This window comes from Rhincodon typus, chromosome 21, assembly GCF_021869965.1.
Source record: "Rhincodon typus isolate 14 chromosome 21, sRhiTyp1.1, whole genome shotgun sequence".
Classification (NCBI taxonomy): domain Eukaryota; kingdom Metazoa; phylum Chordata; class Chondrichthyes; order Orectolobiformes; family Rhincodontidae; genus Rhincodon; species Rhincodon typus.
In genome coordinates this window covers 35931217-35958138 of record NC_063352.1, presented here as the reverse complement: position 1 = coordinate 35958138, position 26922 = coordinate 35931217, and the positions used below count along the sequence as shown (strand labels likewise).

The following is a 26922-nucleotide window of genomic DNA, read 5'->3' as shown; positions in this document are numbered from 1 at the left end:
TCAAAAAGTGACTCATCCTTTAAATCTCCTGTCCACCAGACTGAATGCCACTATGGTTAGACACTAACCATTACTTTGGTGACCAGGATTCAGACAGTTTAGACTCCTATGCTGTAAGCTACCGAGTCTGCTGTCTGTTACAGGTTTGTGTGAAATCAACTTAGTCCTAACTCCTAGTAGCTGATACATAGTAGCATAGTACATAACAACACATTATTTGATAAAGGTGGAGGAGGCTTGTGACCGTCTCTACTTGTGCTGAATGTGCCCTAAGAGTGTTTAAGTCAACAGTGTGGAGGGAGCTTTACTCTGCATCTAACCTATGCTATACCTGCTCTTCAACTGCTTCATCTTGGCACAGGATTATCCATATGGAAAGTGTTCTTGTCATCCTGGAACCACAAAATTCAGAAAGAAATAAATCTCTGATTCCTTTCCATATTTTTTACTGATTGGTATTTGCAGCCTCTTCAGCTTTAGAGTCACAGGGTAAAATGGAAACAGCTTCAGTTTCTGGGCAAGTAAGAATTAAAGGTTCTGACAGCCTGGACAGCTCTGTCTGTAAGGCAACAGGTCTCATAACAAATGGCTCTTGTAACTGGTGGCACCAGATCCAAGCAGTCTGGGCTCATATTTCCTACTAATTTAAATACTGTCACCTTACCTTGAGAACTGATTGGAAGGAGAAAAGAGATTATTTACTTTATAATTCCTCACATCTGCCAAGCACTGTTGCTTCTGTAAAATGGAAATGAATATTTTTGTTTGGGAATACTCTGCTCTTTGCTTTAAACGAAGAGGAGAAAGAGGAATGAGTTATATTATTCCAAAAGCACATGACAGAGGGAATATAGCTGCCAAAACGTGCTAAACATTGAACACCAGGCCAGGACCATGCCCAGTAGTGCTGATGTCAGTCAGGATGGAAGAAGAGACTGGACTCAATGTGACCAGATTAAGAGTGATGGAACAGCTCAAAATGTGGCTACTTGCTGCCTAAATGTACACAAAGGGGGGTGGAGGGGCGGAGGAGGAGCTGGAGGAGAAAAAAATTAAAGGCCACGAGAGGACAAAGCCCAACACTGCAACAGGCAGTTACACTGCTTTACTGGGAAGCAAGTTTAGAACAGAATTTGCCAGCATTGCATTTTCTCAACATGACAAAAGATGTAGACTGTGCAACAAAACTCTAGCATGGTAGGGAGAATAAAAATCATTTATTCTGAAAATAATGAAAACCCAGAGTGCGTCAGTCAGACCAAAAGATACTTTCCCAACTCTGAAAGCAGGCTGGTCCTCGATGCCTGATTGCAGCTGATCTATTGTGAGAAGTGTTGGTGTTTTTTGTTGACCAATTTTCCCAGCTTTGGCACTGAGGTTGGCTGTGTCCCCTCCCTAGCAGATAAATACTATTAAGGATGAGAGAGAAAAAGGCAAATGGTCTAGTGATCGAAATTAGGTAGATGTTCACTGCTGTAACAGATTAAGTATACTTTATGATGTGATCCTCATCTACGTAAACCTGGAATTTACAGGTCAACTCAGAGTTGTTTTTAGTTGCACTAGGATTTAGCTTGATGTCTCTGGTTTAGGGAAAGTTTAGACAGTTTTTTCACTCCTTGTTGTTCAATTCCTCCCTGAAGTACAGATGTAGTCATCAGAATCAGGAACAGCCATGGCGCACGCTGAGGCTGAGCAGGCTGCTGATACTAGGGGTGCCCAGACTCCAATGGGAGAGGGAGAGAGAGAGAAATGTGCACCAGTGAAAACTGGCACCTTCTCACAAGACAAATAAATGTGTTCTCAGACTCAATGATTACAGATGACTGCATCTCCAGGTCAGAAAAGTAACAAGTTCCCAAGATCCAAAACTTCAGACCTTAATTGTCTTTTCCATTGACAGCCTTACATTCCACTGAGCCCTTTGAGTCAATTATTCTACAAGTACTAGTGAACATGGAAGACAAAATCTTCTTGGTTCAGACTTCTCTCATGGAGGTCACCCTCTAAGGACACTTAATTATTGGCATTTTCTCCTCCTGAATCTTCTACAAAATGCAGGGTTTGTGTATGTGTGTTCTGTTCAAGGCCAGACTTTGGCAGTGTCTCCTACTCCAACTTGCAGTGACCTGATTACAAGGAGGTGTCCCTGATGCAATTTCAAGAAATGTTAACAGATGGATCTGAACCTTGTTTGAAGATTATTCTGTGGAAACACCAAGTTTCTTCTTGAAGTTTTCGAGTAAAAGCAAGCTCTGCAGAGCTGACCTGCGGCAACCTTCATCTGCATCATTCTCAGCAACATCTGGAAAGAAAGTAACCTCATCAGGATAAGTTTGCAATGCTGGAAGTCAGGCACCACAGCATTCAGGGTGCAGATCATACCTCACAATCCAGAAGTCGTTTGGACCCTCAATGGGGTATGGCAGACAGGGGAATTCCAATCATCTGGCCAAAGTTCATTTCATTGCACATCTTTGATGTAGCACATAGCTTATTATGCTTTCTACACTGCTTGACCCACTGTTGTTGGATTCCCTGCCAAAGGGGAACTAAGATCCAATCCCAAGCAGTCAGCTTGTTTACCTGCAGAGAGATGTGTTCAGAACTTCCCCAACTTAGGAGAATCCTATTCTTTAGAACATCTGACTATGCAAATATACTGAATAAGTCATTAGATTAAAGTTGCATTAAAAAAAAAGTGCCTCCAACAGTGCAGTGCTCCCTCACTACTAATGCTCTGACAGTTCAATGCTCTCTTATTACTGATGTGAAGTGGATTTTGTGATCAATTCTGTTGTTGGCTGCAGCCTTCTGACTTAGAGGTGTGACTGCTACCTCTTTAGCCACATTTGACCAGGTTCAGAATGTGTGTGTAGTTTGAGGGATCATTGGCCCTCTAATGTTTCATGCAAAAGCAGAGTTTGAATGTTTTTGTGATGATTCAATGTTTATTCATAAACTGACCTCTGTCTCATTACTTGGCAGCAGCTGAAGTCCAGGTTTAGAACACTAAATTCTGAAGGAGAGTCATACTGAATCCAAAATATTAAATCTGTTTCTCTCTCCACAACTGCTATTCAACCTGTGGAGTTTCTCCTGCATTCTGTGTATCTGATCCAAATTTATGACATTCATGACAAACCTCAGCTCATATACATGCAGTGGGGTTAGCCTGGGAACAACACCATGTCCTTAAGCAGGAATGTCAGCATCTGACTTGCTGCATTACCCAGGTGGTAAACCACTTGGAACTTCGTAGAAGATTAGATTAATTTAGGGTATCTGGTTGACATAAACGAGTTAGATTGAAGGGTCTGTTTCCATGCCGTACATCTCTATGACTCACCTGCAAGCCAGGATCTAATTTCTAGGAGTTCATCTGGAACTTCAGTCAGGAGGATGTGGCTGGGAACACTCAGTAACACCGAGGAGACAGCAAACAGTGTGCCCTGCCGCACATACCTAACAGATTAACAACAGAGACCTCAGAGTTGGTTAACTATCCTCCCAAATACTGGGATCTAACCAGAGAACTTACAGCACAAACCAGCAAGGCAATGCTACAATGCCCTACCACTCCTTCCCATGACCCCATCTGCCCCAAGTGTAATAAGGCCTGCGGTAGCTATATTGGTCTGCACAGCCACTTATGGACTCACCCTGAGAGTGGAAGAGAGTCATCCTCATCTATAAGGGACCGCTAATGCTACAATAACCCAACTAATGTAGCCCAGGCACTAAAACAGTATCCTTCCAACCAACCACAAAGGTGTTCAAAAAATCTCTCAGCAGTGAAAATACATGGGCTGGAGATATATAGGCTCAAGGAAATGTGAGCAAGGCACATAGTACCATTAATGGAAGCAGGAACCTCTCTCACCTTCTGTCTCATTCCCTCACACTATTGTTGCCTGGATCTCCACTTGGATCACGCACCATTGATCCCAAAATTGTTAGGTTCCATCAAGGAGTATTATTGGCCAAATGACTCCTCTCTAGACAACCTGCAAATGATCACTGGAGAAGTGGTCATCCAGAGTAACAGTAGGTCTGAATTCAACATGTGATCAGTCACGAACAGTGATGCAAGGTAAAAGACAGCAGGAACTTGAGAGAACGCAAGTAGAAAAAACAATCAAAGGGTAACTGAAGACAGATGGCAGTAATGATAAAGACACAATGGTAAAAGCACAGATAGTACAGATAGGGTTAACACTGAGGCCACAGGAAGCTCAGAAGTTACTTACGCGTCTGTGTGATATCGAACAGCCCAGATGAAATCCAGCAGAGCTTTCCCCATGTGAATGGCAACCTTGGGGAGGATAAAATTACTGATTACTCACACACAGCTCACTCTCCACTTGCATCTCTCAACATTAACATTACATAAAATCTTACACAAAGCACCTGTGCTTCTATTTAAATTGCTTGGACACTGTTTCATTAATCCTGCACCAGAAACAGTCCAAAACTGTGCCCAAAGATCCCCTGTGAATGACTGTTCACCGTTCCTAAGTCCATTACTCACCATGGCATTCACAGAAAAGTACATTATAATTGCCAGTGTGTGAATTAGACGTCCCATCATCAAAGGCTGTTCAGCCAGGAAATCAAACGGTGTCTGTGGCCTGGAGTGAACAAAACAGTGGTCACTGCAATGGAGTAAAGCAGTGGTAATGTGTGAATTGGAAGTAAAAAGCAGTCATCTACATGGCTTGGGGGCCATAGTGAAACCTGAAAATTTGAGATGACAAGGCTTTCTTGGGCCAGAGTACTAAGTCAGGCTCAAAATTGCAGGCCTTCACTGTGGGATAACTGTAATAAGCCTGTAATAAGTCTGTGCATGCCATTTAGGTTCATAAGGAAATTGGCTTGGTCTTGGGGCTGGAGCAGTGACCAATCAGGGCTGTCAGAGAGTCCTCTCCTCAACTTCACAGTCTGCAATTTTCTTCCTCAGAACCTACTTTCACTCAGGCTTCTAGCCCTTTCTCTTGATTTTTTTTATTGATAGCCAGAAATGCTTCCAGACAAAACTGAACTGTTTTTTGTAGCATCACCAAATCACCCTCGTTATTGTTTTACTCCTTCGTCTTTCACCACTAAATCACCAGTGTTTCCAATTATTGTCAATTCACATGTAAAGTTCCTCAGGGGGAGTACAATACCACCAAAGTGAGGGAAAAGTCAGAAGAAAGGGAGAGGATTAAATCAAAATGGAGTTAAAAGGGGAAATCAGACATTCCATCCCCTGTGGTGATCAGACATTCTATCCCCTGTGGTGCCCACCTCTCTCTAAACGTATTTGGAGTATTGGCTGATGCCATGAACTCCCTATCCAAGGACTTCCAAGCACCAATGTAGGAGTGGAAAAGGGGAAGGCAGTCTGGAGTTATGACCCCTCAGTGTGCTGTCTGGGCCTGCTGCTTTTCAGAGATGTTATAATACACCTCTGGAGGTGAGACTTGAACATGGGCATTCTAGTCCAGAGGTGGGGTCACTACTGCTGTGCCACAAGAATGGCAGATTGACGGCACTTTTCTAGTTTGGCATAGATTACTTGCAGATGTTGTATGTTTCAAGTACTTGAGGGATTCAACTTATTATTGTCCTTTTGTGGAGGCTGGAACAAGCTGACTAGGGTAAGGCAGGTCAGTTTGGGCTTTCCATGATAAATCAAAAAGAAAACAATGAGCAGAGACAAATTCTTGTAAAGCTTCACAGACTGAGATATATTACCTGTCATAATTTCTGATCAGAGGAAAGAAGAAATGTCCAGCTACTGAACTCAGCCTGTTGGGAACAGCCTTGGGTTCTGGTCTTGATGCTCCCTGAGAAAAATGAACAATCATATCACCAAACATACAACAGGAGCAGGAATTTCCATTCAAACTAGTGTCACAGCAGAAGGGAGGGAGAAGGGGAAAGACTTACAGCGGTGGGGTGGGGAAAGAGAGAGCGAGACAGAGAGCGAGAGAGAGAGAAAGGGAGGTACACAGTGAGACCAACAATGAAATAAAATAAGACAAAGACTTTAAATGTGCAAACGATAAAGTGAGAAACAGAATGAGACATGGATGTGATATAGCTATGAGGGGACAGAGAGAGACACAGACGGATAATTAGGGAGGAAAGGGTGGATTTGCCACTTGTCAGAGAGGGAGAGACAGGCTCTGAACAACCTTCTGTTTGTTTCAAATTAGCCAAAGGCTGACTCTGACCTAGTACCATGAGCTCAGTGATTTCAGAAGCCCTACAGCCTTCCCCCAGGATTGTTACATTCCATACTTCAGGCCCAATAACCTCTCCTGGTCGCTCCACATTTAAATGCACCCAGCCAAACCATAAGCAGCTTTCTCAGGCCCTGCTCTCTCAGTGCACAGTCCCCACCTGTTTTTGCTCAGCTCTGCCCAGCCCTACACCCACCCTGGCTCTGAGCTTACTCTGGTGAAGCGACGGGTCTTGTTTTCTATCCTTTTCTCAATGATTTTCTTCCATTGCTGGCTGGGATTGTGTGGACCAGAAGCTTCTGACCTCAACAGCTGAATGGAGGGGCTCTCACTTGTTGCTGTCTGGCTGCTGTCAGGCTGGGATAGCTCCAGAGCAGCCAGTGCCAGGACCTGAGGGAAGACAAAACACTCTTCGAAAATTTGTGGAACCAGGAGGAAGTTTCCAACAATGTAAGAAATTAATTTAAAGCAGTAATTTGTGAAGGAGGAAGTTAAACACTCACATCTAAGATGTCCAGACGTTGAGACAGGCTATAATTCACAGCGTAGAACTCTGTGGTAAGATACTGAGTGACCTGCAATAAAGGTAAGAAGGGTGAAGTGCTCATTCTATACTGGGAAGGTCTGACTCTGAACAAGCAGCCTGTCAAGTTGGGTGGGAGTGAGTAGGAGACAGATCCGGAATACGCTGGATCCAGAGTAGTGATGGTGGTATTGCTTGGAGTAGGGAGAGAGCAGCATGATTGAGGGCCAGAGGAAAAATTGGACTCCGGTGCCTGGGCTGGGGTGGGGCTAGTGGGGTAGGGTTGGTGGTAGTTAAGAGGGCTGGAGTCCACGTAGATGAAGATTCTCCTGTTAATATAGTGGTAGGAAATACAATGTCAGAGTCCCAAATCAAAAAGGTTACAGGTGTGGGAGCAGTGGAAACATGGAAAAGTGGAAATCCGTGGAAAAGTTTAAGGTCAATGAGAATTTAGCAACACAGAGCAATGGAACAGTAGACCAGTTTTGGTTTAAGTAGAATTAGAACACTGGGAAATTGATGATAGTACATATTAACTGTATGTTTAGGGCAAAAACAGCACCAGACCCCTGGAATGAACAAACTGTGTTTCTTCTCCAGCAACTTCCTCTGTACTTACGGGAATTGTGTCAGTGACAGTGATTGCCACCAACCCTCTCTGTCGCAGTCCCATGAACCCAGAGATGTTAAATTTGTCCTCAAGGTGGAGGAGAACCTTTGTTAACTGCACACTGATCTGTGGAAAAGAATAATAAATATCTTCAGACCCCATACAGAAATAGTACTGAAAAATTGAGTCCAATGAGTTATTCCAAACTGTCATATGCCGAAAAATCCCAAATACTGCATAAACAGATGGGTGTGGAATGTCGACTATGACACCAGATCTAACTGTTTTTCAAACAGTGCTATTTAAAACCCATACCTAAAATCGGAACCTGCAGTACTGAACCTTGGATTGTGAATGATTTCTGCAGCGCTGACCCTGGAACTGTACATTGCTTCCACCGTCAGCCTGGTTTTGTGTTCAAGTGTTTGGTGTGAAGAGCAATCCCACAGTTTCTGAATCAAGGTGTCCATCAAATGTAAAGTACCATCCCCACAGTTCATTATCAAAAGCTTTCACAATTTTGATAATAAATCCTATCATCACCCCTCCCCTTCTTTCTCCCCCACCCCAACCTCCTTCTCACCTCTCTACTTGCAGTTGGATTTTTTCTAATCAAGTTTTCCACAACCTTCAAAGTTATTTCAATTTGTTCTGGATCTGCAGATGTCATCAGGACTGCAAAAAAAAAAAAACAGAAATTAATGTGCAGGCTAAATGAGTAAGAGGTTAAGGGAGAAGACATACAGTTCTCTGCCAATACCATTTAATTAGTAGAAAAATAGCATCAAGAATCTGTTATCAGGAATGGAAAGGGAGATGACGCCCATCAGGCTGGTCACTCGGTGACCCCCTACACACAGACAGTCACTCAGTGTCCCCACAGACATACACACTGACAAATCACTCAGTAACCTCCCTCTCTGGGCACGAGGTTACCTTCTACACAGTCACTGATGTAGACTGGGGCCCGATTCCTTTGCAGCTCAGTATCAATCGACAGGTCATATGGAACCAGTTCGTCATCACTACAAATAAAAAATGTTAGATGTGAGCAATTGGAGCGATGGTGGGGTGAGACGGGCAGAGAAATGGACAGATGGATAGAATTCCCTTGAGCACTGTACTCATTCTGGGACTCCGTTTGAACATACAATGTCCTGCCTTAGGAGGCAAGAATGTAACCACTGTACACAACTGAGTCTCCTCTTTTTAGTTAGAATGAGAAACAGACAATGGCTGAATCTGGAAAGAGATGAAAACTAACTATGGGGCAATCTGTTTTTACTGACCTGTCAAGTTCAGACTCAGACTCTGTGTCCTGCACTTCCTGCATGGGCTGTCTACTGTCCACAGGATTCAGATTGGTCTCTGCCAAGTTCAGTCCACTCTCTAGCTGTGAGCTTTCATCTCTAGAAATGAATGAAAACGCATTAAGGTCCTGGTAACCTTGATTTTGCCCAGTGAATTGAGTTTCTTACTCATGAGTAGGAGAGTTAGGTGAAAGTATAAGAACTTGGCTTCAGAACTGTGGAGGGAATGGGTGAATTCTCACCGGGGATTCAAAGACTGGCACTGCAAAAAAAATGATGAGAGAGTATGGAGTAACAAGCAAAATTTAATATATTGTTTCCACTCTGAGTAAACACGTTTTGGACTAGTTTATATCTGCATCTGTCCTCCCATTTAACATTTAATACTCAGGGTGTTGAATGATCACTGATTTCAGAAACACTGCACTTCAGAGATAATAACAACTCAAACCGCCTCTCAACAGGCAGGCAGGTTTATCAGCAGTCTGAGGAAAGGTTACACAGTTAAAGTTAACAGGAGATGCACTGAATGGGAAGCTGTACATGTGCAGTATTTTTGGTTGTATTTTGCAGGGCGAGTCTGTTTTGAACATTGACAGTTCACTTACTTGTGCTGCTGTGGAGGGGCCTCCCAGCTTGACAGCAGCCTCGGGGTGGACAGTGACTTTAGTTCCCTCAACTCATCATCTTCTGTGTACTGAAGGCCAGAATAAAACCATCATGTCAATCATTGTACCGTTAGAGAAACAATGAAGCTTTTGACAATCAAAATTCACATCAGAGCTTAGTGAGTGATTATGAGCTTGAATAATATATGGTCAGTGTCAAAAAACCAAAAGAACTGTGGATGCTGGAAATCTGAAACAAAAAAGAAGAAATTGCTGGAAAATCTCAGCAAATCTGGCAGCATCTGCGGAGAGAAAGCAGAGTTAATGTTTTGGGTCTAGTGACCCTTCTTCAGAACAATCAGTGTCAGTTGTATACACACCAATCTCCTGGCATTTAGATTAGAACTAAATGATCTTGTAATAAACCAGGATCAATTCCCAGTGGAAAGTGATCCAATTTCCCAATCTCTGCAATGTGGCAAAAGTCCCACTGGCTGTATGGAGTTTGTGGGTCAGTTGTTGAATCAGAGGACGTTGGATTTGAGCCTCACCTCAGAATAATCTAGGCCGACACTTCACTGCTGCACTGCGAGGAGTGCTGCTTCTTTGATGAGGTGTTACTGTATATGGTGACAGAATACTTCATCAGAACTGCAACCCTTAGCTCTTTGCCCACTTCTTGAAATTATTAAAAGTAAGGAGCATTCACTGACAAAGTGTTTTATAAATTCAACACATCTTTCCTTTAGCAGAATGTACAGAATAGGCTCAAACTCAAACTCCATTTCTGAAACTCCTCTGATCGCTCAATCTCTCAACACAGCTCAAGTGAAGCAAATGGGTCAAATGTAGGGTAGGCTGGTTTTAGACTCACTGTGTGGAGAGATTATGGGGCAATCTGTTAAACCTTGCCAAACCTGTAGCATGAGTTCTCCACAGTCAGAGTCCGTGCTCTGTATCCTCAACTTTGTCAGACCTACCTGGAACTTGAGTCTGTGATCCCCAGAGTTCACCCTTGCATTGAGACATTCTGCAACAACCATCCCCAGCTGGCGAACACGGGCTATATTGCTGTCCAGGTGACACTCCGTCCCAGCCATCATCCCAGAGAGAAGCTCTACAAACACAGTGCACCAAACAACATGGAGACTGACATACTTACTAATACATCACCCCCTCACATTGCCCCATCCATCAAGAGACTCTCCTCTGTCATGTCAACCTCTCACATCACCAACCTCCACACTCAACTCTCACAATCCAAATACACCCTCAGTAGAAGTTTGATGAAGCATTCAAAGACACTAACATGCAAATATACACCAAGACACTCATGTACACTCCTGTGGGCCAATATGCACCCAAGGCCGACACAGTTCCATGAGCTGACACATACTCACAGACTGACTCTCTCCCGCAGCTGTCACTCACCCACACAAACCTGTTTTGTGTTCCTGTATCTGTGAGTCTGAGAGTTCTGCAAGAATGATGACAATGGCCTTGCTGATATAGAGCTGCTGTTCTATGGGGGTGTGTCTCAGGGCACTGCTGTTACTCCAGGTCTCCAACAACTTCTTAAGCACCTGGGAAAGACACACAACCTCAGAATGTGTTACAACTCAGTCTGGACTCAGCTCTCCGCTTTATTCCTGCTATTGGCTTGCCAGGCAGGATGTGCAAAACAATCAAGGCTAGTTCCTATGCTTATTATGCTGAGACTTAGGAGCTACTGTCTCAGCTCAGAATATTCAAACATACATCAAACAGGGAAGCTGCTGCTGTGAATGCAAACCGCACCCCATGCTTCTCCTTCCACCTTACCACTGACTAAAACTTCTAGAGACAGGATTACCACTGTTTTGATCTAGAGATTCTTCATGATTCCCTGAGATGCTGCAACCATCACCCAAAGGAACATCAGAAACCCACTATCCAGACAGGCTGTGTAGTACCCCTGCCTCCACTCACCTCAATCAATAAGCAGCCTTGAGACTTCTCTTTGGCCAGATATCCCAGCAAGCTTTGTAGCACAGAAGTCTGCACCAATCACAAGACAATATCAGACATGCTCCAAGATAGTAACAGCAAACAGCCCCTCTAAAAATTTCTTCAACCATCCGCCACCCTTTGAACTTCAATGCCCCTCACGTCTTCAATTTAACCCCACTTTCCTCCACACCCAAATGAAATATGTCACGGTGTGGGTATATAAAGTTTCAATCACTGTTGTCACCAGTTGCCTGATCTCTTACCCCCAAGCCCCCTCCCTCTTATACCTATTATGTTGATCCCCTCCTTTGCTCCCCTGAGTCAGTACACACCTTCAGCTGATACTGCAAGAGTAGGAATTTGTGAGTTAGAACAAAATTGGCCTTCTTGTTCTTCAGCACGATGCTACCTAGCAACCTTGAGAGCACGTTCGGCCTGCCAGAAAAAAGGTAAAAGATTTAAAACAAGTTACAAATGTGTGTCCCCCTTAAGCAGTGAATAGTGACCAATGGTATCGGATCTTGTGTCTCCAACTTAGAAGGAAAATGGAATCTTGGTTCAACACCTTATCCAAAGTTCAGCCCCTTCGACAGTGCGGCACTATCTTTGTACTCCAGTGAGCATTTCAGGCTCAATTGTCTAGAATGTGTCTTGAATACATAATCTCTGAATCAATGACATCAGTGTTTCCACTGAGCCATGGCTGAAAGTTGGCTCTAAGCAAATTGCTTGTAATTGTTGTATTCATGTTGGGAAAGCTAGTCCAGTTGGTCTATTCCCAGATCTCAGACTCCCAATGTCCTTTGAAGTCCACACTTACCCTGCTGATAACCGGACAAAACCAGAAACTACGTTCTCCATCCAACGTTCAGGCACATTCTCGACTAATCGCCAACTGATTCGTTGCCAAAAGCAATCCGATTGGGTAAGAACAGTGAGTCTCGGCACCAACACTTGTAGAACGGCATCTGAAGGAGTCAATCAAAGCAATCAACAATTCAAATACAGACATCACCAAGGATTTGCCTTCACTAAACGATGCTTCAAAAATCAGACCTCCATCACATCGTTAAGGGACAGAGTTCCAGATATCCATTAGTGAAAAAAACTTTGTGATTTCACAGTCCAGCAACTTACTGAACTTTAAGACGACATGTTCCTAATTGTGGGTACCCCTCAGAGGAAACAGTTTCTATCTACTCCTTAGGAATTTTATACAACTCCATCAGATCACCCTCCAAACCTTCTCATGCATCAGGGTTTCTGTGAGATATATTATGGTCTAACTTCTGCCTATGCTCCATTCTTTGGTAATGTATCCACCAGCCTCGGCCTACTCTATCTGTCTAATTCAAACAATTACATGAACTAATCTTAATTCTTTCATAATTTAAAAGACCTCAATCAAACCTTCTCATAGTTGATTCTTTTGGAAAGTCAATGACCCAACTGTCCTCACCCACTGCAAACCCCACTATAACTATAAAGGTGTTACGGACCAGACCAAACCACCTTAAAATATATCAAGGAGATAGTCTAAACCCTAACTTTTTATTTCATTTAAAGGCAAGTATAAGACACTGTGTACATATGATTGGTCCACCTCTAGGCTTTAAGCAAAACACAATTTATTCTTATAACAAGAACTGGTATAATAAAGACTTATAACAAAGACTGCTAAACAGGACAATGATCCAATATTCCTGCCCAATATTCCTTTATCGAGAGTTGAATGAAAGTTCTTACCCAAATCCTGTGCTGAGAACATTGCCAGCTTTTACTAACTCAGTTGCTTTGTATTAATCGCCTGCTATTCTCTTGAAGGCTGTGCCTCTTTCCGAGATACTGTATCAAGGGAATATTTAAACTTTCTGGCCTGTGCCTGTTTTTAAATAGCCTTGGAACACTGTTTGATTGTGAAAGATTTCACAGAAAGGACTGATTCTATCTTTGTCATTTAATCACACACTTTCCACCAAGGGTCACAAGATAGCAACAAAAACAGAAGTTGCTGGAAAAGCTCAGCAGGTCTGGCAGCATCTGTGAAGAAAAAATCAGTTGATGTTTCAGGGCCAGTGACCTTCCTCAGCTCAGCTCCCAAATGAACCTTGACAGATACCAGCCAATACAGAAACTAACCCACGGTTGATGTTCAGACTCACGGTCTAAGGTGTATGTGCTTGTCGAGGAAATACATCAAGACTGGGGGAGTTCCAGGTTTAATTCTTTCTCCTGAATGGTATCTAGCACCTACTCTGGAATTCTGGCTCTAACTGGGCTGCAACAGTAGTAACCACCAGCCAAACAGCTTCTCAAAATTCACAATTTTAACTTAACTCTCCCGCCTTTACAGGAGTCATTAACCAAGATGTTGCTTTCAGTTTAGAGGTCATACTTTGTGAGGTAAAGTTGAGGAGACGAACATCTTCCTTTAAGCAGTGTGACGCTCAGACTTACCAGTGTGTCCTTGCATGCAGACCTTCCCCAGAAGCTGAGACACGAAGAAGAGAGAACTGTCCATCCCACCTATAACATAGTGCAGGATAGTAAGGGTATTGCTTCAGTTATCTATTCCCTTACTACCCAAAATTCAGAGCACACTAAAGCCAGTCTATTTGTGTCTAACTGTTCCCACATGCAACATCCATCAGTATATCCCTGTAACACCACAGCTCTGAAGACTTCTTCGAACCACACGTATGGGGGACAAAATTTGTTGCTGTGAGCTGATTGTAAGTAGTGCATATTAAAACCCTCTGCAGCCCTGATGCATTTGAAGAAGTTCAGTGGGTAACTCTCAGATTGGAGTCAGATGTTTGTGCATTCAACCTCTGAATCACTACATGCCATTAGTCTAACACGTGATGTTAATTGAGAGGGGAGCACTGTCTCATGATAGAGAAAATTCCCACTCTCTTCTTTGAATAGTAACATGGGATCTTCTGTTTTTACATAAGAAGGCAGAAAGAGTCTCCATTTAATGTCTCATCCCAATCTCTGATTGGATACACATCTCTGAAAGTGCCACACTCATGCAGTTCAGTCCTTCATACAATGCAGCACCATGTCAGCATTGTCCCTCCAATGGTTCCTCTGATAGTGACATGCTCTCTCTCTCTCTCGACAATGCAGCACTTCCTCAACAGTTGTCCCCTCCAACAAGGTGGTGCTCTCTCAGCCAACTTCATCCAAAATGAAGTTCCCAGTGCAGTAGCATGGGAGCAGGTGCAGAGACAGCACTGCAGCAGACGGGATGGGTGCTGACGAAGTACTGCACTGTCAGAGGGGACAGGTGCTGAGAGAGCACCACCTTGTTGGAGGGGACAACTGTTGAGGAAGTGCTGCATTGTCGAGAGAGAGAGCGAGCATGTCACTATCAGAGGAACCATTGGAGGGACAATGCTGACATGGTGCTGCATTGTATGAAGGACTGAACTGCATGAATGTGGCACTTTCAGAGATGTGTATCCAATCAGAGATTGGGATGAGACATTAAATGGAGACTCTTTCTGCCTTCTTATGTAAAAACAGAAGATCCCATGTTACTATTCAAAGAAGAGAGTGGGAATTTTCTCTATCATGAGACAGTGCTCCCCTCTCAATTAACGTCATGTGTTAGACTAATAGCATGTAGTGATGCAGAGATTAGAAATGAAGCAATAAAGACTATCAAGTTAGGATGATGCCTAATTTAGAGGGTAACTTGCAGATAGTGATGTTCCAATGTGTTTGGTGTTCTTGTCCCTCAACTTGGCAGAGAATTTGGAAAGTGCTGCTGAAAAAGCTGAGGTGGTTTGCTATAGTGCATTTTGTACATGATCCACATTGTGCATTGGGAGTGAACATTTAAGGAGGCAGATGGCGTTTAAAAAGGCTTCTTTTGGTCGCTAAAGGTTTATTTCCCAAAACATCACACCTTAGTTTTCTTACCTTTCAGTTGCTCATAAATTCTTTCCAATACCAATACCATCTCTTGTCCTAACAGTGGGTAGTAATTCTCGGGGTAGAATATCGCTGTGTTGTCCTTCTCCAATTTGTTTGCCATGTGATCTGGCAAAGCAGAGATTTTATTCAGCAGTGTCTCTTGCAGACTGGACATGTGAGGCGAGGTGTATTCGAGACAAATCTCCCAGATCAGCTGGGTCAACCGATTCTCCTGCAGGAACCGCTCCAGAATTGCCACACATCGCTCCTGTCGTAAGCTTGGTCTGTGACACGAAACCACACCACAGCAGATTCAAAACATATATGTGACCCAGCCCACTCCCGTACCACACAACCAACCCAAAAAAGAGCGGCATGGCACCTGCTCCCACCAAGCAGAATTTTCAAGAGTAAAAGCATATTTGCAGATGGACTCTGGGACTGTGCCCACATTGGCAGCAGGCATCACTATTTACAAGCGTTCCAGGAATGTGTTCATATTTACAGGAAGTCCTTAACAGTATACAGTTTTTAGGAGGAGGTGGTGGCATAGTGTTAATGTCATTGGACTAGTAATCCAGAAAGACACAGACTATGTTGTGGGGATGAGTGTTCGAATCCTGCCCTGGCAGATGATGGTGAAAATGTAAACACTGTCGACTGTCATTAAAAAAAGACCCAAGTGGTTCACCAATGTCCTTCAGGGAAGGGAATCTGCTCTCCTTATCCAGTCTGGCTGACAACTCACAGACTCACAACAAAGTGGGTGACTCTTAACTGCCCTTAGTGCAATTAGGGATGAGCAATAAAATGCTGGCCTAGCCAGTGACAACCACGTTCCATGAACAAGTAAAAAAGTCACTAAAAATGTTGTTCATCTGGGGAGACTGAGCCTTTGTGTGGTGTTGTTTTACAGCAGGATTTCACACAGCCACCACTGCCAGTGAAAATATTGAACACAATGAATCATTCAGTACAAGGTGCCCACCATGATTTGAAATTACCTTGTTGCTGTGATAGTGTCCAGCAGCACCAAGAATGCTTCATGGGGTGGGCCATTCAGAAAGAAGTCATCCAATAATTCTTTTTCCTGGTTAACAGGTAGCAACTGCAGCCAATCAGCACTGAGATTATTAGTCAGGACTTGTAGGAAGTGGGAATAGTGTGTTTTTACAAATTCTTTGCTCTGTGGAGAGGGATTGGCAGTTTCAGGTCCTGTTAGGTACTGCTTCACAGACTGTAAGGTGTGTATGATTTCTGCTCTGGCCCTGGAGGAAGACAGGGTAATGATTGCTTGTTTGATGAGGCAATGTACTTCAAGAATTTCAGGCTCCATGGTTGTGAAGATCCTGAGGAAAATCAGATACAAAGTGAAAATAAGCTGCAAGTTTAGGCAAAACCAACCTCAAACTCCTGGAATATCATCCTAGTTCCCTGAAATCCAGAAATTCCGACTGATAAACAACAACATTTAAAGTTACTGCAAAGAGACAACCCTTGGGTGGGGCTATAGTTATATTACTAGACATAATAACTAAGCTTGGACTAAAGACCACAGCAAGACAGCAGCTAACAAAAATTTAAACTCAATTAACTACATGAATCTGCAAGAAAAAGCTTGTCGCAGTGACTGTGACAAAGAAATACCAGGTTATTGTCAAGACTCATTTCATGCACTAATGTCATTTAGGAATTGAAAGCTTTTTATCTTGACTGCCATGCGTGCAACTCTAAAGTGCCCTCTGAAATGGCCGAGCAAGTCTGAAATATGTTCAAGACAACAGGGACGTAGGAGGTATGGTTAGTAAGTTTGCAGATGACACCAAAATTGGAGGTTGTAGTGGACAATGAAGAAGGTTACCTTCAGATCGGCCAATGGGCTGAGGAGTGGCAGATGGACTTTAATTTAGAAAAATGTGAGGTGCTGCATTTTGGAAAAGCAAATCAGGGCAGGACGTATACCCTTAATGGTAAGAGCCTAGAGAGTGTTGCTGAACAAAGAGACCTCGGAGTGCAAGTTTATAGTTCCTTGAAAGTGGAGTCCCAGGTAGACAGGATAGCGAAGGTGGTATTCGGTATGCTTGCCTTTATTGGTCACTGCATTGAGTATAGGAATTGGGAGGTCATGTTGCGTGTGTACAGGACATTGGTTCGGCCACTATTGGAATACTGCATGCAATTCTGGTCTCCCTGCTAAAGGAAGGATGTTGTGAAACTTGAAAGGGTTCAGAAAAGATTTCCAAGGATGTTGCCAGGGTTGGAGGGTTTGAGCTACAGAGAGAGTGAATAGGCTGGGTCTATTTTCCCTGGAGCATGAGAGGCTGAAGGGTGATCTTATAGAAGTATATAAAATCATAAAGGGCATAGGTAGGGTGAATAGCCAAGGTATTTTCCTTGGGTTGGGGGCAGTCCAAAACTGGAGGGCATAGGTTTAAGGTGAGAGGGGAAGAATTTAAAGGGACAACTTTTTCATGCAGACGGTGGTGCATGTATAGAATGAACTGCCAGAGGACGTGGTGGAGGCTGGTACAACTACAACGTTTAAAAGGCATCTGGATGGGTATATGAATAGGAGGGGTTTAGAGGGATACGGGCTAAATGCTGGCAAATGGGACTAGATTAATTTAGGATATCTGGTCAGTATAGACGAGTTGGACCGAAGGGTCTGTATCTGTGCTGTACAACTCTATGATTCGGGATGGGGAATTTCTGAGATGAATGACACTGCGACCATCAGAACCAGAAAGTCCATGTTAAAAAATAGCTTACTTTAATGCAAGCAAGTTGTTGTCGATGTTCTCTAGCCTGACAAACCCACAGCTCTTACAATAGAAATTGAAGAAAAACTGGCCAGATGTCATGGAGGAACAGAGCAGGCCAGGCAGCATGAAAGGAGCAGGAAAGCTGGTGAAACATCAACTTTCCTGCTCCTCTGATACTGCTTGGCCTGCTGTGTTCCTCCAGCTCCACACTATGTTATCTCTGAATCCAGCATCTTCAGTTCTTGCTATCTCTCACCAGATGTCATGTTTGTTTTTGGCTTCAGGACACGATTTGGTGGTAAAACAACAGGTTTTACCACGGTCTACAATTCCTTAGATTATGCTAAGAAGAATGAACCTAAACATAAATTGGCAAGGCATGGTCAGTTGGAAAGAAGGAAGGATTACATACAGACCTTGATCAGGATCATAGCTAGGTTCCAGGCTGTGACTCTCACCCTCCTGGATCCAGTGAAATATCAGAGGTGAGTCAGCAGTAAAGGCTCGAGAAAACAACCATTTAATTATAACTTCACGCTGTGTAACAACATCAAAATCTCAAATTAGAAATTAACACAAAACCTGTCAACTATCGCCGGCTCATTCATATTTACCTAAAGCCTTCAAAGATTCACCATATTCAATCTCAGCCCATCCGAGCTGTAAATATACAGCCGCCGTTCTGGATCTCACGCCAACGTCCGAACCTAGAATTGAAGACATGAGGTTGTTTATTTCATTTATTTCTGGGGAGAACGTCGAATCTGCTAGCTGGAATCAGACATCTTATTTCACGGTCGGGTAGGTAGCACGTGGGTCTGAAACGCTTTCATTGTGAAGGAAACGGGAAGTACAGGAGAATGGCGCTGTGGCGTCATCTTACTGCGGGAGGATGGGATCGCAGCCAGGCACCATCTTGGTATAGGCAAACTAATTGTAGTACTTTATATGTAACAGAAAAATACAGCGGATGAGAAAATTAAAAAAGGAAATTGCTGAATATATTATGAACATTTGAGAAATCGAGGAGATCACAGAATTGTTACAGCGTAGAAGGAAACAAACCGAAACGTTCAAGAGAATGTCCTGGCCAATGTCTGTTGACAGGTTCGGATAGGACAATGTGAGGAAACTAGCTCAAACTAGGCATACAACACTTAAACAAAATGCAAAAATACCAGTATTGTCAAAGCTTTTTAGCACTTTCTAAAAAAAATTCTGCATGTGTTGTGCAAGTCCCTGGCTAGGCTAATACTTATTGCCCATACCAAACAGCCCGAGGAGTTGGCAGTGAGTTGCCTTCTTGAACCACTGAAACCCTTTGGTGTAAAAACACCTCGTGTGTTATGGATGGATTTCCAGGGTATGACCCAGAGACAATGAAGAAACACTATAATTGTTCTAAATCAGGATGGGTGTGTGGCTGGTTGGGTTGGATGGTAAGGAAAAGAAAGGGACTTGAAGATTTTCAATGAGTCGTTCCTTCTTATGAATGATAATTTTAGGTGAACACAGGTGATAAACATCAGAGGCACTTTTGTTATATTATTTGGTCAATGGCACTGCAGCAGTTCAATATCTTTTCAACAATTTCAAAGTAATCATCAACTGTGCCAGCCCTAAAATCTCTTTTCATATTCCAAGGATACAGATCCTTGGAAAATAGGCAACAGGTTTAGATAGAGGATCTGGATTGGTGCAGGCTTGGAGGGCCGAAGGGCCTGTTCCTGTGCTGTAATTTTCTTTGTTCTTTCTTATTCCAAACTTTTTTGTGCATCCCTTTTCCAATTATTGGTGGCTTTGCAGCCTATAGCCTTTACATTTCTGGAATTCCCTCCTTAAACCTCTCTACATTCCTATCGTTTTTTAAAAGCCACCTCTTTGATCAAGCTCTTGCTCAATTTTAAATCAAATTTGTTTGCACCAGTATCCTTTTGTCCTTATGCTTTTGTGAATACCCAAAGAAATTTTCTATACAGGTGCTATATAAATTCAAGATAGCAAATTTTCAGTCAGGTAACTCTTCCAAATGAGGTGTGACATTGTTTACATTAATTTAATGTACTTACTTCTAATCCTTCACAATTAAGATTTTTAAGCTGAAAAATAGTGGCAGGTTTTTCAACAGTCATCAGATCATAACTGCTCCAAAGGTATCTCAAGTATCTCTGCCTGAGCAACCAACTAAAATGGTATTACCTTCATCCTTAGTACCAACGTCATTTCCAGATTTTTTTTTCTGTCCAAAGAATCTACTACACACCCTATGGACAGTCTTTTTTAACCACCATCAAGTCATCCATGTTACAAATTAAAAGAACAATTTAACAAGTACTACACCAGGAGCAGTGCAACAATAACAAATTGGGGGGAGAAACTAAATTAAATGGAGTTGAAGGAGGAAATAATGCACTCTAACTCCTGCGCTGCTCACCTCACTTTCAGCTACTTAACAATTCTAATCCTCTAAAATCCAATAAGTCTCTCTTTCTATGATCAATATAGATTATAAATAGTTGAAACCCTTACTCTGTTCCTTGTGACATTCCTGTGGTTACAGCTGTTTATTTCTGAGTTTGTTTTCTGTCCATTAACAAATTTTCTATCCATGGTAATATATTCATGCCAACTCCATTAATCCTTAATGTTTAAATTATCATTTGTGATGCACCTTATTGAATACAGTTTGGGAAATCAAAGTATATCAAAGTGCTTTGTTAAGATGTCTTCAATAATAAATTCTACCATATTCATGACAATTTATGTTGGGCTTGTAATTCTTATTTTCTCTCTCCTTCCTTTCTTGAATAGCAGTGTTACATTTACTAATTTGTTAACTCAAACTACTGAGACCTTGTGGAATCTACAGGACTTTTAAAATCAAAACTAGGGTATCCGCTATCTCTGCAGCTACCTTAGCCCCCCCACAAATGTAGGCCATCAGGTTCTGGAGATTTGTCAAGTTTTAATTCCTCAAATTTCTTTAATAATTTCTGCTGCAAACATGAATTATTCAAAATATCTGATTCTTATTAGCTCCTTGGTTAATCTCTAGCTTTGAGGTATAATTTGAGTGTTCTGAAAGAAAGTCAGACAAAATATTTATTCAATCCGTCATTCCTCATGAGAATGAATCTGCTTCCTTGAGACTTTTACAAACCATATATTTTCTCATTGCTTTTTGATCATCATTTGATGGTTTCCAAAACTCCTCCAATTCAAAGGCTTACTTGTATTTTTCACAACAAATATGCCATTTCTTTAATACCATAAGGGTTCAAGCCCAACGTCTCAAGCACATAATTTAGACTGACACTCTGTGCAGTCCTGAAGGTGGTGCTGTACTGTTGGAAGCGATATTTTCAGATGAAACTTTAAATTGAGACCCAAAAACAAAAACAGAAATTGCTGGAAAAGCTCTGGAGGTCTGGCAGCATCTGTGGAGAGAAATCACAATTAATGTTTCGGGTCAAGTGACCCTTCCTAAGAACTCTGATTTCTCTTCAACAGCTGCTGCCAGACCTGCTGAGCTTTTCTAGCAATTTTTGTTTTTGAGGTTGGTGACTTGCTCGCCGAGCTGGTTGGCTATTGTACAGACATTTCGTGACCATGCTAGGTAACATCATCAGTGTGGCCTCCGATGAAGCGATGTTGTTCTACTCCGCTTGGCATTTATATAATCTGGTCTGTTAAATTGGGTTGTGTCATTTCCGGTTCTGTTCTGCATGGGCTTGTATATGCAGTCTAGTTCCACATGTTTGTTAATTGCATTACAGGTTGAAAACCAGGCCTCTGGGAATTCGTATGCATGTCTGCGGTTGGCTTGAGCTAGGATGGCCACGTTGTCTGTTAAATTGATGGCCTTCGTTGTCCGAGTGCACTGAGATGAGGGAAAGTTCGTCGTGTCATTTTGCTGCTAGCTGGTGTTTGTGCATCCTGATGGCTAGTTTCCTTCTGGTCTGGCCAACATAATGTTTGGCGCAGTCATTGCAAGGTATTTTGTAAACAATGTTGGTCCTGCATGTCATGGGTATGTGGTCTTTGGTCCTTGTGAGTGTTTGTCATAATGTGGCTGTGGGTTTGTGTGCTACCATGATTCCTAGTGGTCATAGGAGTCTCATCAGTTCTTATATCTTCTTGATATAGAGTAGTGTGGCCAGTGTATTGGGGTGTACTGTGTCCTCTTGACATTGCCTATCTAGTAGGCACCTGTGGATGAAGTTGTTGGAATATCTGTGTTAGCAAAGACCTTGTATAGGCGCTGTTCCTACTTCCTGCGTAGTTCTGGCATGTTGCATTGGTTTGCGGCCCGTTTGAATAGTGTCCTAGCTTTGTTTGTGGACGTTGGCGTGATTGCTGTGGAAATTGAGGATTTGGTCAGTGTGGGTTGCCTTCCTGTATACTGTGGTTTGGAACTCCCCATTGGTCATTCATTCTACCCTCATGTCTAGAAATGGAAGTTGATTGTTGTCTTCCTCTTCTCTTGTAAATTTGATCCCGGTGAAAATGTTGTTGATGAGATGGTGTGTCTCTTTTAACTTGGTGCGTTTAATGATGACAAACGTGTCGTCCACGTATCGGATCCACAGTTTTGACTGTATGGTGGCGGGGGTGGGGGGTTAGTGTGTTCCAGACCTTGCATTGACTGCCTCTCAATAAGTCCTGAGATGGGCAACCCCACAGGTTTACCATTGATTTGTTTGTATATTTGGCCGTTAAAGATGTAGTGTGGTGAGGCATAGGTCCAGTAGTCTGAGTATGTTGTCCTTGCTGAAGGAGCTGTTTGGAGTTTGGCGTTCCTGCTGTATCCAGTAACGTGGCAAGTGTTTCTTTTGCTAGTGGTATGTCAATGGACGTGAATACTGCTGTGACATCAAAGGATACCATAATCCCGTCGTCATTGATTTTAATGTTCTTGAGGTTGTTAAGGGTTGAATAGATGGAGTGAGGTGACCATCCTGGCTCAAGCCAACCACAGACACGCATGGGTATTCCTAGAGACCTGGTATTTTACCCTTAATGCAATTAACAAACATGTAGAATTAGACACCATATACAAACCCATGCAGAACAGAACCAGAAATAACACAACCCAACTTAATAGACTGGATTGTACGGTGGCTCAGTGGTTAGCACTGCTGCCTCAGGGACCTGGGTTCAATTCCAGCCATGGGTGACTGTGTGGAGTTTGCACATTCTCCCTGTGTCTGCATGGGTTTCCACTGGGTGCTCTGGTTTCCTCCCACTGTCCAAAGATGTGCAGAGGAGGTGGATTGGCCATGTTAAATTGTCTATAGTGCCCAGGGATGTTTAGGTGAGGTGGGTTAGACATGGCAAGTGCAGAGATAGGGGAATGGGTCTGGATGGGATGCTCTTTGGAGGGGTGGTGTGGACTTGTTGGGCTGAATGGCCTGTTTCCACACTGTAGGGATTCAATGATGATCTTCTATGAAATACCAAGTGGAGTAGAACAACACCGCATGATTGAAGGAACTGATTATGTTACCTAGCACGGTGACAAAACGTATGTACAATAACCAGGCAGCTCGGCTAGCAAGCCGTTTTTTAAATTTAAATTGAGACCCTCGTTTTCCCTCTTGGGTGGATTTCATAACATTTTTGGAAGACAATCAGGAGATTACCCTCCTACGCCCAAGACGCCCGGGTTCAGTGCGTATCCAGACCCATCTACAGTGCAGGGCTGGATGAACACAGCAGGCCAAGCAGCATCATAGGAGCAGAGAGGCTGACCATCTACAGTGCAACGAGTTCTCTCACCTCCCCCGGCGGTGCTCACCAGTATAGCAGATGTTTGCGTCATGACGCAGCGTGCGACGGGTGACGCGGGTTGAGCGGGACGGTTTTGCGGCCCAGGCAGCGGCAAGCGAGAACGGACCGAGAGTGGAATGTGAGTGGACGGGAATCCGTGTCCATCGGGGCCAGGGGCCGCCTGACTGCAGCGACATTTGGCTTGTCGCGTTCGGGGTGGACTGTGTTCACTGCACTGTGACGACTTTAGAAGGATGAATAGCCCTTTGTACAGATGGAATTTCGGTGCAGAACGGAGCCTGAGGCCTAGTGGAGCGAATCTTATTGATTAATGGGGAGGGGGTTGACCGGGAAACTCCACTGTATCCCTGGGCCTGTTGTTGACACCTGACCCCGGGGGTGTCCCGCTAACAAACGTACCTGCCATGCTGGAGCTGTTTCCTGTCTTTGCCCTCTTACTGAGTGGTTACTGGGACAGCTTCCACACACCCCTGAATACTCCCAATACCTCACCTTGAACGAGGTGGGTCCTGTCAGTAGGAGATTATTTAAGGAATCAGTGAATGTAACATCATAACTTTTAGATTAACGATGGAAAAGGACAAAGAACAAACCAAAATTAAAAAAAACTTAACGGGGTGGGCCAGTTCTGGATAAATTAGAATCATATACTGTAATTAAACCCTGGGCAGCCATTGAAGATAATGTACTTTAGGTACAGTTGGAGGTAGATTCCTCTGATGGAATAATAGGATAAACAAAATACTACCTAATGAGATAGAGAATAGATTGATGACAACTTGGTGTAGTGTCTTTAACATGAGGTCTGAAAGTACCTCAGGAGTATTCTAAAACTAAATATGACCATAGAGTTATGTAAGGAAATATTAGGTAAAATGATCAAAATCTTGGTCAAAGAGATTACAAAGATGGAAGGGATAATGACATGGAAGGATTTGAAAACAAGGATTTTTTAAATTCATTCACAGGATGAGTGTGTTGCTGGCTAGGCCAGCATTTACTGCCCATCCCTAATTGCCCAGAGGGCAGTTAAGTCAACCACCTCGGCCTGACGAGGTAAGGATGTCAGTTTCCTTCCCTAAAGGACATTAGTGAACCAGATGGGTTTGTCCAACAACCGACAGTGGATTCATGATCATCACTAGACTCTTTCCCAAAATGTTAAAAAGTTAAAATTAAGGTGTTGCTTGACTGGGAGCCACTGAATTTCAATGAACACAGGAGTGACTTGCTGCCAGTTAAGAAATGAGCAGCATAGTTTTGGATGATAAAAAGTTTGTGAAGGATAAATTGGGAGACCAGCCAACAAGCTTGTTGGCATATTAAAGCCTGACAATGATGAAGGCATGCAGATAAAACAGTAGAAGGGTGTGTGACAAATGTCATGTTGATAATACAAGTGAGGGCCAGCTGCTTTGGAAAGGTCAGAGGGGAAATGAAAAAGGAAACAGAAAGAATGGGAAGAGACTGGCAGCTATCATTAAAGACCATCCAAAACTATATAAATAGTGAAAGGATGATAAACGAAAGTATTCCCGTTTTGAGACCAAAAAGAAAGATTTATGTATCGAGATGAGGTGCTATATAAGTACTTTGCACTGGTCGTTACTGAAGAAAATTCTGTGAAAGTCATCAGCCATCTTGTCATAACGAATGGCAAAGCAGGCTCGAAGGGCTGAGTGGCCTATCTTTGCTCCTATTTTTGTAATTTTTATATTTCTAAATGGAGGTGGGCGAGATGATGTATGGGCCAAAAATTGACAAAACCTGTCGGTCTTTAAAGTTGCTAAGTCACCAAGACTGGAGGAGATGTATCCATGGATACTGGGGGAAGTCAGGCCAAAATTTGTGGAAGCACAGGTCATAATCTTCCAAACCGCTTTCAGAGGTGATGGCAGGGCACTGGAGAAATGCCAGTGTTTGCACTCTTGTAGAAAAATCATGTAAGCATGAACCCAACAATTGCAGGCCAGTCATTTTAACCTCAGTGTTGGGAAAGCTTTTTAAAAATAATAATCTTTGAAAAATTGAGTAACTTGAAAAAGTAAATAAATTAATTAAAACCAACAGAGATTTGTTAAAGGCATATCATGTTTAAATTGTTTTGATGAGGTGGTGGATAGTTAGAGAATATTGCATTTGCTATGGCATGCATGGACTTTAATATGTTTGGTAAAGTGTTACAAAATAGGCATGTCAGCAGAGTTGAAGGCCATGGAGTATAATAAACAGCAGCAGCTTGGATGCAAAGTTGGCTTAGTAAGATGATCCTGGAATTGGAGCTTATACAGTGGGTTCTCTAGGAGAGTCAATATTAGGACCATTGCTTTTCTTGACTGTATTAATAACTAGAATAGTTGGGGGTACAGAGCATAATTTCAAAATTTATAGATATTACAAAATTGGACATTGGAATGAACAGACATGTGGCAGATGAAATTTATTGCAGGCAAGTGGAAAGTGATACGTTTTAGTAAGAAGAATGAGGAGAGGCCACAGAAAATAAAGGGTATACTGAAAGGGGGAGCAGAAACAGAACTGGGTATATATCTATAAGTCATTGAGGGTGGCAGGGCAGGTTGAAAAAGTAATTTGAAAAAAAGGCATACAGGATCTTGGACTATATAGAGTACATAGGGAAGTTTTGATGAACCGTTATAAAACTCTGATTTGCTCTCAACTTGAATATTGTGTATTCTGGGCAACACATTTTAGGAAGCACGTGAAGGCATTAGAGAGATTATTGAAAGGTCCATGAAAATAGTTCCAGGAATGAGGACCTTCAGTTATGTGGCTAGATTGGAGAAGATAGATTGGGGCTGTTCTCATTAGAGAAAGTTGAGAAGAGATTCAGTAGCAATGTTCAAAATCGGGAAGGGAGAGAATAGACACAGGACAGAGCAGTTAGAAACTTTCCCATTAATAGAGTGTGTGAGAATCAGAAGCGAATGATTTAAGATAATGAGCAAATTCATAAAAAGCAAGGCAGCATGAAAAACATTTTTATTCAGTGGCTGGTTAAGATCTGGACTGCTGTGTATAAGAATGTGATAAAGACAGATGTAGTTGTGGCCTTTAAAAAGAAAACGGTTAGTTATCTGAAGACAAACAATGCAAAACTGGAGGGTGAAATAGTAAGAACTGTCGATGCTGGAGTCTGAGACAACACAGTGTGG

The 26922-nt window shown here is 42.7% G+C and overlaps 2 protein-coding genes across 7 annotated transcripts in view; one reads left to right on the top strand and one right to left on the bottom strand.

Moving 5' to 3' along the window:
• Positions 1–1198: 1198 nt before the first annotated feature.
• On the bottom strand, positions 1199–18813 carry telo2 (TEL2, telomere maintenance 2, homolog (S. cerevisiae)). 5 transcript variants are annotated; one of them, XM_048609566.1, is made up of 22 exons: positions 18571–18811; positions 18373–18493; positions 16199–16543; positions 15201–15478; positions 13728–13796; positions 12091–12238; positions 11603–11705; positions 11250–11318; positions 10723–10864; positions 10262–10398; positions 9282–9370; positions 8653–8772; positions 8300–8388; positions 7947–8038; positions 7373–7489; positions 6734–6805; positions 6444–6620; positions 5740–5831; positions 4532–4631; positions 4251–4315; positions 3350–3465; positions 1199–2305 (listed from the first exon to the last, which is right to left on the bottom strand). In XM_048609566.1, exons 3-22 carry the CDS (start codon positions 16528–16530, stop codon positions 2202–2204), a joined length of 2511 nt encoding a protein of 836 aa, XP_048465523.1. In that variant the 5' UTR covers positions 16531–16543; positions 18373–18493; positions 18571–18811; the 3' UTR covers positions 1199–2201. The 5 variants fall into 5 exon arrangements, 4 of the variants coding, with proteins under 4 accessions (XP_048465523.1, XP_048465522.1, XP_048465520.1 ...); XM_048609565.1 differs by lacking the exon at positions 18373–18493 and having other exon boundaries at positions 1199–1409; positions 2190–2305; XM_048609563.1 differs by lacking the exon at positions 18373–18493.
• Positions 18216–26922, top strand: part of LOC109928653 (RNA-binding protein with serine-rich domain 1) — a 27351-nt gene continuing 18644 nt past the window's right edge. The window contains exon 1 of one of the 2 annotated variants that reach the window (XM_048609569.1): positions 18216–18441. In XM_048609569.1, the coding sequence (XP_048465526.1) occupies positions 18221–18441 (221 nt within the window). In that variant the 5' untranslated portion in view covers positions 18216–18220. Of the gene's footprint in view, positions 18442–23731; positions 23865–26922 lie in introns of those variants that run through there. The other variant, XM_020528599.2, reaches the window with a different exon arrangement.